Source organism: Phoenix dactylifera, chromosome 13 (assembly GCF_009389715.1).
Source record: "Phoenix dactylifera cultivar Barhee BC4 chromosome 13, palm_55x_up_171113_PBpolish2nd_filt_p, whole genome shotgun sequence".
NCBI classification, from domain to species: Eukaryota; Viridiplantae; Streptophyta; class Magnoliopsida; order Arecales; family Arecaceae; genus Phoenix; species Phoenix dactylifera.
In genome coordinates, this window is record NC_052404.1 from 10,572,547 (window position 1) to 10,585,107 (window position 12,561).

A 12,561-nucleotide genomic window follows, 5' to 3' on the forward strand; every position below is an offset into this window, starting at 1 on the left:
AACTAGTACAAAGCATTGCTGCAACAATGGATAATTAAGTATGACTGAAAGGGCAGTCTTAATTAAGATTCATGATTCTTGATCTTGTATGCCAGACTGCTAAATTAATTTTTTAAAAAATATCAATGCATATCAATATATCCCTGGGAATACTAATTGAAATTACCACTAGGCAAATTTTGGAATTTGGAGGAAGGACCAATGTTAACCAAACATGTATGTTTATGCGCCATTTGCAGGCAGATTTGTCAGATGGAGGACCCTTCTACAACTAAATTTAACTCTTAAAAAGCAATATGATGACCTTGAGCTCAGGGAAAAGCCTGTAAAACCCTAACACCAAATCTTTTGATATTGGCTGCTCACAAAGAGGAACCTCTTGAGGACTCTTATAAAAATATTGCAGAAACTAGGAGTGGCAGTTTCTGGCCTTAACCCACCAAAAGAATCAAAATAAATGGGTACTGGGTGAGAGTTTGCAATAAATGGATCAAGCTTGGATTGCTAAGACCAACCAAGTGATAAATGGTCAGGTTTGGGTTTGACCCCCACGCTCAATAAATCATAATGTGTTGGACAAACCCTTAAAACCTAGCCCCTAGGCCCATAGGACAACGGCCATAGTGTGATGGATCAATGGATAGTTGTAGCTTGGTTCAGGTTATCAGGAACACTGTGCAGTTAATAGATAGAAGAACACAAATATGTTAATATAAAATTGAAGCAAATAGCGCGTTTATGATTTACTATGTTTTCTTCTCCAATTAAATTTCTTCTTTCACTTTATTCTGGCACCCAACCATCAGTCTCTTCTTCTTGGCTCTATTTTGCTTTCATTTTTTTAAAGCACATAACTAATAAGTAAAGCTATAACTAGGTCCGTGAGTTGGGTATGAGTTTCTACAAATAAATGGATCGGCCATGGGTCTTTTTAACATGGCTATTAATTGGTCAGGTATGGGCTGAGGTTATTTACCAACCTAAATTTGATCCAACCTGAAATTGACCTAACCCAACTAATTGCAAGCACTAGAAAAAACAATGTCTGGATATGCATACAAGATCAAGAATCACCAATAGCTAATTTTGCAGATGTGTAATAACTAAATGAAGATGGCAATTGTACTGATCTTCTTATCGATCTCATAGAAGCCCACATTCCTACTAAGAAGAAAATATGCATGTTTGAAGATAACGTTCATTTCATCAGCTTAAACTTCACTCTTTTTTTAAGAGAGTTTATTGTTGACAGAGACCACAGTATGCTATTGCACGTGCTTGTCAGAGCCAGCCCCAGAAAGAGTGGAATTAGTTTGATGGTAAGGGAATTCTAGAATATTTTATCATGTCGCTATCATTGAAGCAGCAGCATAAGCTCCTTGAAACTTATATGTGTCATGTTGTAGAGATGGTGAATCAGTGAATCATCATATTCATTGTGTAATAACTAGGCACTTTGACCTTATTTCTCAAGCTATTGGTGATCCTGATCATCTCTGAATGACAATATGGATGTCCTCGTTTGATCATTTGGAGTTCAGATGGTTTTTACAATTCTGGTCCAAAGAATGATAAGAATTTTAAAAAGACTCCTAACATAGACAAAATAAAGTTATCACATGGTGAAAAAACAGTAGAAATTTTTTCAACAACCTGACTTCCAATGATGCCACAAATTGAAGAGAATATAAACCTATGTTATTGAGTAATCATAAACGTACTTGTCCATGCACATCAGCAACTAAACCAGTACTCAAGGGTTCTGTCTTTAGCACAATATCTGCAAGGTACTCCAGTTATGAAAGGAGCCTTGGGGCCTCCTCACTTGAATAGATATCTTCATGGTTCAGAATCATTAGAAAGCAATCCTGTTTAAAAAATGAGAAGGAACTCCATCAATGGAGTGAGAATTAACAAAAGGAGGGACAGGCTTGAAATTGTCTTTTCTAACCAGTTCGGAGGTGAGGACAATACAGTAGTATAGAAAGTCAACATACAGGCTTGAAATTGTCTTTTCTAACCAGTTCGGAGGTGAGGACAATACAGTAGTATAGAAAGTCAACATACAGTCTACAGAACCATGGGCAGCTAAAAAGGGAGAGGTCATCAATCATGATGGTGATGCAGCCTCTTCTGTATTCCTTTGCCCTGCTAGCTTCTATAACCCTCTGAAACTTACCACACGATTCAACAAAACCACCTTCAATGTCATTTCCCCAAGTCAGACCTATATTTCAAGAATCATTAGCTTAGCCGCATGATGAATTAACTTAGACATCACAGTAAAATGTCATCATTATGATGTTCACAAAGTGAAAAAACACCAGTAGAGATCAAAGGACACAACAATAAAGACTCTGTAATTGATGGTTGGCAGCAATTTTCTTTGCCTTCATACTTGCCTGGAAATTCTAGCTTAAGCATCTCAAGAAAGTGCAATTGATTGTTGTTCCTTTGTACTGATAGATTGCAACCCTGAATCAAACAGAATGTACTATACTATTACTACTGTAATAATGTTCTGAAACAATCTGTGAAGGGAAAGAGCCACCAAAAAAGCAGGCATTAACTGTGAGAGAACAAAAACCAAACATAAGAAAACACCTGAAAAAAATACATATGACAACTCACAAGGTAAAATTAAGTAACAAACTTTGATATCGGCAAATGATATACATGTATACACATGAATAATTTGATTGGCATGGGCATTATCTACTGTGTGAAAGAGAAAACAGGAAGCTATCGATGCTTGTGCAGATGTAAATCGTGTGTAATATTAAAACATGTTTATAGAGTGGAAGGCATAGAAAACAAGACAGTAGCATCATAAAGGTTTTGCAAAGGTTGAAATGACTTGTTTATCATATGAATTTCAAAATCTCCATCATGTTTCTCATTCTCAACATCCATAAGCATAAAATCCTTAACAAATATGAAATATATTCTTTAATTATCAAGTGATGATTAAAAGAGAAACGCATCTTTATGGTAGATCATCCTTTTGAAAGAAAATCAGAAGTCAGAATAATTAGGTAACTTAATCAACCTTTTATTCAGATCATAATTTCGCAAGGTGCAAAATCAATAGCTCTTGAATCATACTGAAGGCACCACATGTTTACAGTTTCTAAGTGAACCTTGTTAGATAGCAATATGTCCTTTCTGAACTTGTAAAAGAACACCAGTCAAATAGTCTTACAAGAATTGATTATCCAAGCCAGACAAGCACGAGAATAAGAAAAGGCAATAGAATGTACCTGGTTTGCTAATTTGACAAACCCTCTATAATTTTTCAATAAATATAGAAAGCTCTGAGTCCATTTTTTCCCTGTTATTCTTCCCTTCTTGATCAATCGATCCCTAGATTCATCACAACAAATATCAGCCACGTTGTTAAAACCAGTCACACGCTCGAATAATAGAATGCTGCCTCTGATACAGTTCCATATTTCAACAAAGATTTCACACCACCCAATCCAGTTCAAGAAATGCTTTCTACGAAAATAATGCCTAGTCACTTGATTTCCATTGGAAAAGAAAAAAAAAAATCCATCCCGTTGATCCTAACAACTGCATTACGTAAATCTATTCATCTTGATATCAACCGGTGGCTGAAGTCATATCTCCGTTGCTTGCATTCTCTGATAAAGAACTATTGATCTTGAGCCAGGTTAAATCTTGAACGGACCTCTCCATCAATGCGCGTGGAAAAGGTCCCCATCCCGTCGATCCCAACGACTTCAATCCTACTATTATCCGGATCATGAGCGAACGCACGAACAGTAATGTAAAGAAGCGATTAAAACAGAAAGGAAAAAGAGCAATCGATGTTTGAGAAAACGAGGAGGAGACGATCGTAGAGATTATGGTTGGGGTTCGGGATCTTTGCTTGCCAACATCCTCGGAACGCGATTGTCGTGGGAGAAGGGCTGGGCAAGGGCGAGAAAGGGCACGGCTCGCCGCCCTCGCCGGCGGAGAGGGCGCGCTTCAGGAGGTGGTGGAGAACGAACACGCCGCTCGTCCTCGACGAGGACGACCCTCACCGCGGCAAGCGGAGCGATGGCTCCTCCGTGGCCGACGCCCAGGGCCTCGTCAAGGGATCGGGGTTGTATCTTTCTCATCAGGGCGTCGTCAAGAAGATTGAAACGAGGGTTCGCCGCTCCTCTCCCTCACGCGTCACGAGCGAAACCCCGCAATACTGGAGAGGGGAGAGGCGCTTAATCGGCTATACTTATAGCTGCGCGAGCTTTGATGGCCTCCGGCTCCTGGAAAATGAAATAGGTGGGCCCACGGCCTGTTTACACCGTGTGTGGGTCCAGCCAGTGAACGGTGGGTGACGAATGGATGATCAACGGTGATTGATCATGGGAGAACATGCACTAGAGTTTAGTGCCTAATTAAGGGACCGTCTGCATGGAAAAGAAGATTGCGTGAATGCTGATTCAGGGCTCAAGTTTGTTCTTATTTCTTGGGATCCCCTATCTTTCGGCTATCTTAAAGTAAATTTTGATGGTAGTGGCACCGGAGATGGTGATAGTGCAGGCGTGAATATTGTGACCAGAAATTATGACTCACATATGATTACTGTAGGCGAACGAAGCACTGATAGGCTGACAGCTATAGAGGCAAAGCTCAGAGCAACATGAAAGAGCATCTGCTATAACGGGACGGAGGCTGGGGGCTAAGCGCTGAGCGCATCATCCTCGAAAAAAAAAGTTACAGTAACCGACTAGATATGAAAGGAGGGGTGAAAGTCCCCTACTCTACGACATTCATCAAAATATTGAGAGACTACAGCGCCATTTAGGCAGTGCATGTGTGTCGGAAGGCGAACAGGACCGCAGACTGAGTCGCTTTTTATGCTGCGCAGCATACCGAAGAGGTCCTTTGGCCACACTAGGGGCTCTTCTTTACAGTTGTGCCGGATTGCAGCCCTTGATTCTACTAACTGCACCTACACTGGAGTAGAGTAAGCAGCTGTTGTACCCACAAAAAAAATATTGTGTAAATAAGTGGAACATTTGGAGTTATTTTCAAGTCTTCTAAAAATCTTTATAAAAAAAGGGAAAGGTTTTCAAAATAAATTATTTTAAATAAATGGGAGGACCGAAGCTATTGTGGTGGATTGTTGTTGATTTATTGTAAACCTCTTCAGTAATGTACAAGTTGTATACGAAATTATCCTATACGCTCTATCTCCCAAAAATTTCAGATTTGATTTCCACGATGGTACTTTTGGAAGGTGTCCCTTAAGACTCTCTTCTCTATTGCATGTTAGCTATGAGACCTTTTGTTTGTTGACTCTAAAATAGAAAGCTCCGTCGTATAACCATTTCACCAGAAAAAGGGTGATAAAAAATCAAAAATATTCAATCAGTATAGGATCTGCTGAATGAATGATGCTTTGCCACCGCTTCAATCTAACTACTAGTCCACCGAAGATTTTCGGCATTAACAATATATTCTCAATATATTTATTGAGTTGGAATTAACCGATAACTAATACTAATATTAATATTTATTAGTGCGGAATAGAAATTTGAAATCAAGCATGACCAGACGGTAAGACAATGGGTTTTGGTTTCTACATAAAACATAAAATTGTTAACGAGAACAATCTTTTATTGCAAATCCTTAGAATGATTCTCATTTTCCATGGCTCCTGTCATAGTCTAAACTGGTTCTCCTTTCCTCAATGAATCACCATTGAATCCATGTTTCTTCTCCTAACTTTTGTTTTGCATTTTAATCTCCATCCCTGCCAAAGATGCGGAGATTTTCCTCAACATCACAATTATTCGTCAACTTACCTCCCGCTCATCATTCTAGACTTACTAATCTCAACGATCATTCTAATCGCAACCACAAGCTAAATGGCCTAAAAGTAATAAGTGCTTTTTATTAAATTATGTGGATTGAGTCATGAATCAAGAAACCTATTCCAGATTGGATTGCGACGGGTCGGACTCCGAAGTCCTCTTGGCACTCGACAGCATGACATCAAGCCCAAATCGATCCTATCACCCTAATACGCCTTCGCCCTGACGCGACTAGCTTTGACGTTACACGTAAGAGACTGGAAAACTTTGATGGAACAAAAGCATGAAGAAAGAGGACGGGATCGCCGGTCCGTCGTCCGGTTTACGACTTTGGGTCATAAAAATCAAACAAGAAATAATTAAAAATGGCCCGGCGTATTTGATATCATTAATAAATAAATAAATTAGCCCTGTTTCTAGGTGAAACCATGCTTTGATGTACGAAGAAAAATTAAATAAACAGAATACTAGAACCGCGTTTCTTTCAAAGATCCGGGCACAGGGTCTGTTGGATTCCTAAATCCAACGGTCGACATCTTTCCATCTTTCCGTTTGGTTCGGATTCCAAGAAACGACTGTTGTCTGATATACAATGTGATTAGGAATTAAGTGAAGTTTTTCTTCCCCTAATTTTATGTTATTTTTCCCGTAATTTTTCTTTTCTAAATTTGGCCTGTTTACTTGAGTCCTTCCTCCTCATTTCCTTCATCGCTCTCCGACTCTCACTTCTTAAGAGAGCTAAAGAGGGAGACCGGAAGAAGGACGCGAGAACGATCGGTGGTTGGGGGAAATGGGGTGCTTTCCGTGCGCCGGAGAGCCGAGCAAGAAGGGCAAGGAGAAGGATCAGATCTCGCCGATCTCAGGTACTTGGATTCCGTAGCAAATTTGTGCGTTTTTTTGGAATGTTTTGCTTCATTTTTTTGGGTTTTAAGTCGATCGAATCGGCTTGGTATGAGATATTCTTCCATTTTTGTCTTCTGGGATATGGATTTTGGTTCGGATGGTTCCGGATTCCGGGTGAAAGTTAGGGTTTGCCGAGGGGAATCATTCGATCTGGAGGTGTTTCTTTTTGGTCAGGATTTCCAGACTCTTTTCTCTAAAAAATTGATTTTGGGTTGGGGTTGGCGTTTGGAAGGAACCCTTTCATCTCCGTGATGGTTTTTCTGGGCTCGATTGGCGTAAAGGTGATGGCTCTGATGAGGGTTGAGTGGAGACGATCTCCCATGTTCTAATATGAGTTTGCTGTTTCTTATAGCCATTCCCTTGAAAATAAATTTCCTGTTGCTTCTATAGGATGAGATTTTCTTTTTCTGTCGGGCGATGACTTGATCGTTTAATTAGCTCTGCCGTGTTCAGTCGATCAATATCCGCATATATGTTAATCTTTGATGCATTTATTGATGCTCTTTCTGCATATATATAGTTTGGATGGATAATCAAAATGGCAACTTTTGATTCAAATTTTGGTTAAATTTCCTATTAGTCTGCATTCGATTTGAGATTTAAATGTCGGGGGTCATACTGCCTCATTACTTCCAACTGAGCTCGCTCTCCTGCTGTCGTGAATTAAGCACGCAATATTCATTTTGATCTTTTTATTCTGTGTCATAGAAATAACTGAGGCACGTAAAACAGAGAATCTTAATGTTTAGCATGTCATGGCCGCTGATATTCATTTAGGGAAGTGTAGGCAATGGAACTAGAGAGTTTTCCTTGTGGACTAAACAAATAAACATATGGGACTGTGATATTTGTCTTTTAGGTCAATAATATGAAGTTTTAGTCTTTCTTTGTTATTTGATCATTTTGTATTTATTTAGTTCTCATGTTCTCAAAGTATTTGTTTAGTCATTCATCGTTGTTTATTCTTCAGCAGATAAAAAATCCAATTCCACGTCAGATGTAAAGAAACAGAGTTCACTGGATGCAAAGGAGGAGGCCTCAAATAATGGATCTGAACATATTGCTGCTCAGACATTTACATTTCGTGAACTGGCTGCGGCAACCAAGAATTTCAGAGTTGATTGCCTTTTAGGAGAGGGAGGGTTTGGCCGAGTCTATAAGGGAAGGTTGGATAGTATTAACCAGGTCAGGCTCTGTTATCTTTGCCGTTAATCTTTGATTTTTTCCCCACTGTATTTCGATTTGCTTGCAAACTAGTTTCTCTCCCATTCTCTCTTCAGTTTTCAAAAGTGGAAGTTAACTTTTGCCTAGTTCCAAGCTTCCAAAAGTGAGTTTTCTCAGATAAGATTGACACATTTGTTGTCAAACCTATTTTATTTCCATCAATAATTCAACTGAATTTAAATATTTGTAATCTGCACTGAAATCTTGCACCCCTGTTTTTCTTTTGCTCCTTGAATTCTCAATCTAGAAACTGGTACAGTGGTTTGACATTGCTGCGCTGCATGAATAAGAGGAGTGTGAAGAATTGTTTCTTTGCTGAAAGAAAACATTATTGGTTGCTCACATGGAATTTCCTTATGTTCTGCGTAGGTTGTGGCTATAAAGCAGCTTGACCGTAATGGCTTGCAAGGTAATCGAGAATTCCTTGTTGAAGTTCTGATGTTGAGTCTACTTCACCACCCTAACCTCGTTAACCTAATCGGATACTGTGCTGATGGAGATCAAAGGCTTTTAGTTTATGAGTACATGCCATTAGGATCCTTGGAAGATCATCTTCATGGTAAGCTAATGTACAGTGCATCTTTTTGTTATAGTGGATTGGATTTGTCATGTACTTGACATGCAGTTTTTTTTTTTTTTACACTGAAGCATACCTGTTTATCTGATTACCTTGGTTGCAACAGACCCTTCTCCAGACAAGAAGCGGCTTGACTGGAACACAAGAATGAAAATAGCTGCTGGTGCAGCTAAAGGATTAGAGTATTTGCATGATAAGGCCAATCCTCCTGTTATATACCGCGATCTGAAATGCTCTAACATTTTGCTTGGAGAGGGATATCATCCCAAGTTATCTGATTTTGGCTTGGCAAAGCTTGGCCCAGTCGGCGATAAAACTCATGTTTCCACTAGGGTAATGGGTACTTATGGATATTGTGCACCTGAATATGCAATGACTGGACAACTGACACTAAAATCAGATGTCTATAGCTTTGGGGTCGTTCTTCTGGAGCTTATTACTGGAAGAAGGGCTATTGACAATTCTAGAGCTGCAGGGGAGCACAATCTCGTTGCATGGGTAAGGGGCTCCGCCTTCCTGTTCGTCTTTGTTTCTACGCACACGTGCATGCATGCATGCACGCACACAGATTTCCTATCCCAGATTTCTTATACATTCAAATACTTCTTTCCAAGAAACAGATTATTATCTCAGCCTAGTTAGCATGAATATTAATTAGTTAACTTGTGTTCTGGAAAATAACTTGATCTCAGATCTCTAGCCCTGAAGTTTAGTGAGGAAACTATGCACATGAATCTTGATGTGCCCACCAACAGAAAACAGTTTGGGAGGTCATTTTTAGTTCCTTCTTTTTCTTTATTATTATTATTATTATTATTATTTAATCTACTATAAACTTCCACGGAGCAACTTTATTGCCTCTCTGATCTCATCCAGATAAATTGAAAATTTCCTACCCTAGAGTACACATTGGATTCTAAGCTGTAAAACCTGATGTAATTGTTGACATTAAGTTTGAAATTTTGAATATGCAACTTGGATTGGTCGGGCCAGAACCTTTTTGAATCTTGACTAGGCAATGCCTGTGGCTAAATTTTCCTGCTTGGAAGTTAGTCCTTCCCTTGTCAGTTGGTTCTTTATTGTGGGGAATCATATCTGTAGACCTTCTCACTAGCTGAGGAAAGATCTTTTTGGTTCAAGGCTCTCAGATTCTTTCCCAAAGGAAAAGAAATTTCATTCTTTGCACTTTGAATGATAATTCCTTCTGTGAAAGCTTGCCCTTGCTTGGATGTTCATGCATATGGATACTTGTGAATGTGCTGTATGTTTGTTTTCAGGCACGACCCCTTTTCAAGGACAGAAGGAAATTTCCACAGATGGCTGACCCAATGCTTCAGGGCCAGTATCCTGTGAGAGGCTTATACCAGGCACTTGCTGTTGCTGCAATGTGTGTTCAGGAGCAGCCCACCATGAGGCCTTTAATAGCTGATGTGGTTACTGCTATCACTTACCTTGCTTCCCAAACTTACAACCCCGAAGCCCAATCAAATCAAAATACTTCTCGTTTGACGGCACCAGGTACCCCACCTCGAACAAGAAGGGACAGCGAAAAGAAACCAAGTGGTGGATCTGAAAGAGACCAGTTGAGAGGACTAAAATGAAATCATCCATTGCTCGTCAGAGCAAAGTGCTTCAATTCTACCTGCTTTGCTACCATCTCCTGGTGCCAGAACAGTGAAAATTTTTGCCACGCGTTTATTCTCTTTTGGCTGTCTATTTGGTGTCTGGTCATCAAATTTTGTATCATCAGAAAACAGGTGCACCCTGTTTGATTCATGCCTAAATTCTTCCAGAAAGTGGCCTTTTTCTCCTCCCCCCTTATTCTTTTTGTTGCTGTACATGTAATTTCAGGCCCCTGTATTTAAATGTATCTCTTTAGACGGCACGTGCTTTTATTGATGTTATTATTTTTTATATCTGGTTTCAGATACAACAGTATATATTCACATAAGACTAAAGGTTTATGTAGTATGCAGGCATTGCCAATTTGCCATTTTTATTAACTGCACTCGGTTCCTCCTTAGCTTTCATCCGTATAGCTACCAATAAACCTGCTCAAGTTTCAGCTATTCGGCGGAAAAAAGATGGATTATTGGCATATCTGATTTAAATTGTGGCAACCATTATATGCTTTGATGAACCCATGTATCATGGCTTTGACTAACTAGGTTTTTTTAAACTGCCATTTATGGGGGGTGGTTGTACTTGTACCATGAACATTTTCCATTTTCTCTCCCAGCTGTTATACTGAAGTTTTCCTTCTATTTCCAGGAATCAAGACATGATATATGTGGAATGTCATTTGAAAGCAAGTATTCTAAGACTGGGACTTCAGTTTGAGGCTATGATTAGAAGTGGAATCCTCACAATATTAGAAGAAAGATGGTAAAAGGCCCGATTCTAGTACTCATTTTTCCGCTGCAGTTCAGATGTTATGCGTCATGATGGTATTGATGCTCTACTTCTCGCAAAAAAGATGGTGTTGGTGCTCTAAACTTTAAACCACGACCCATTGTTCAGCATGGCGTGCCAGCGGAAAAGGGACGAGTTTAGGTTGTAGAGATGAGAATGTCAGTGTAAACGTGACCCAGGTGAACTTGCCCCTGATAAACCTGCCAGGTCTTGGCAGCCCTGCAAGTAGTGGGCTTGATAAATGGTGATATGTTTACTATCATTCGATATTCCTTCTGCGAATGATGATGTTGAGGCATGAACACTCTGTGATCTCTCTTTACTGATGTCATGTGGATTCTATGACGGAATCCCGGCCAATTGATCTGCTGAATCTACTGTCGATATTGTATGCCATGTGGGTATTCTTCATCATATGAATTGTTCAGGACTAGTGAAATATAAGCCTCCATTTTTAATTACTTATAACTTATTGAATACTTGCAGACTGAAAAGATTGGTAGCGTTACCGATAAACCTTAAGATACCAGTGTGTTAGCAGGTGAAGGTTTTCTAAATCAAATTGTGATACCTGTGAGATGACCTAATCAGATGATGAGCATGAGCATGCCATGACCATATCTTTAAACTTGACTGTCTTTTACTTATGGTGTATTATAGCTGTAACTCTGAACCATTTTGCTGGAATCTAGAACAAAATCTATGACATAAAAAAAAAAAAATTGTATCAAGTTAACCATTTCTTCATCTTTAGATATTGGCCTGCAAGCAGGAAATAATATAGAGTGCCGGTTGCCAGATCTCATGGACTCCAGAAACATTTCATCCCTGATGATATTATAACTTGACATAGCTCAACGTCTTTCTCCAGAATGAACCAAAGGATTTCAGATCTGATTGGCCATTCAGCACAACAGATTCTGTTTCAAGGAGAGCAACGTCATGCGAGCACTGGGCAGGCTGCCTTGACTGATCTCTGCACCCCCAATGAGACCTCTATCCATGGAGGGGGTGGCCGTCCAGGCATATGAGACTTGATTTGAAAGGAGAGAATGCTGTTTCGGGACAGCCTGTAAGAAATTGGGCAGATGAAGCTTAGGCCCTGTTTGGAGGAGCTGTTGGCAGTAGAGCTGTTGGAAGTAAAGCTGTTGGAAGTAGAGCTGTCTGAAGTAGAGCTGTTATAAAAAGCTGTTTGGTAACTACATTCGTAAAGTGCTGTGGTACTTTGTTTTGTGTTTGGTAAACAAACTGAGAAAGTACTTTTATATGACAAAATTACCATAAAGGACATTGCATAGTATTATACAACACAACATAATAAAACATAACATAAATTAATACATAAATATACGATATAGTATAATATTATTGTAATATAAAATAATATTATGTTAATATAGCATAATAGTAATATAATTATTAGAGTAAATTAATATTTGATAATATAACATAATATTAAATTATTTAACATAACATATTAATGTATTATGATATAATGTAATATATATTATATTTATAATATAATACAATAATAAAAGTATAAAATATTATAATTATTAGTATAAATTAATTTCTCATAATATAACATAATATTAAATTATTTAAAATAACATATTAATGTAT

General features: G+C 38.8%; 2 protein-coding genes across 4 annotated transcripts; one reads left to right on the top strand and one right to left on the bottom strand.

Moving 5' to 3' along the window:
• Positions 1–1,497: 1,497 nt before the first annotated feature.
• LOC103706731 (elongator complex protein 6-like) lies at positions 1,498–3,724 on the bottom strand. Its single transcript, XM_039133167.1, has 5 exons — positions 3,692–3,724; positions 3,261–3,566; positions 2,403–2,475; positions 2,022–2,227; positions 1,498–1,868 (listed from the first exon to the last, which is right to left on the bottom strand). The coding sequence occupies exons 1-5, from the start codon at positions 3,722–3,724 to the stop codon at positions 1,797–1,799; spliced, it is 690 nt and encodes a 229-aa protein (XP_038989095.1). The 3' UTR covers positions 1,498–1,796.
• Positions 3,725–6,464: 2,740 nt separating this feature from the next.
• Positions 6,465–11,394, top strand: LOC103706636 (probable serine/threonine-protein kinase PBL7). 3 transcript variants are annotated; one of them, XR_603996.4, is made up of 6 exons: positions 6,466–6,685; positions 7,696–7,910; positions 8,319–8,508; positions 8,633–9,024; positions 9,804–10,283; positions 10,798–11,394. XR_603996.4 is itself a non-coding variant. In XM_008790798.4 (5 exons), exons 1-5 carry the CDS (start codon positions 6,613–6,615, stop codon positions 10,125–10,127), a joined length of 1,194 nt encoding a protein of 397 aa, XP_008789020.1. In that variant the 5' UTR covers positions 6,465–6,612; the 3' UTR covers positions 10,128–10,529. The 3 variants fall into 3 exon arrangements, 2 of the variants coding, with proteins under 2 accessions (XP_008789020.1, XP_008789021.1); XM_008790798.4 differs by lacking the exon at positions 10,798–11,394 and having other exon boundaries at positions 6,465–6,685; positions 9,804–10,529; XM_008790799.4 differs by lacking the exon at positions 10,798–11,394 and having other exon boundaries at positions 6,467–6,685; positions 7,699–7,910; positions 9,804–10,529.
• The last annotated feature ends 1,167 nt before the right edge of the window (positions 11,395–12,561 follow it).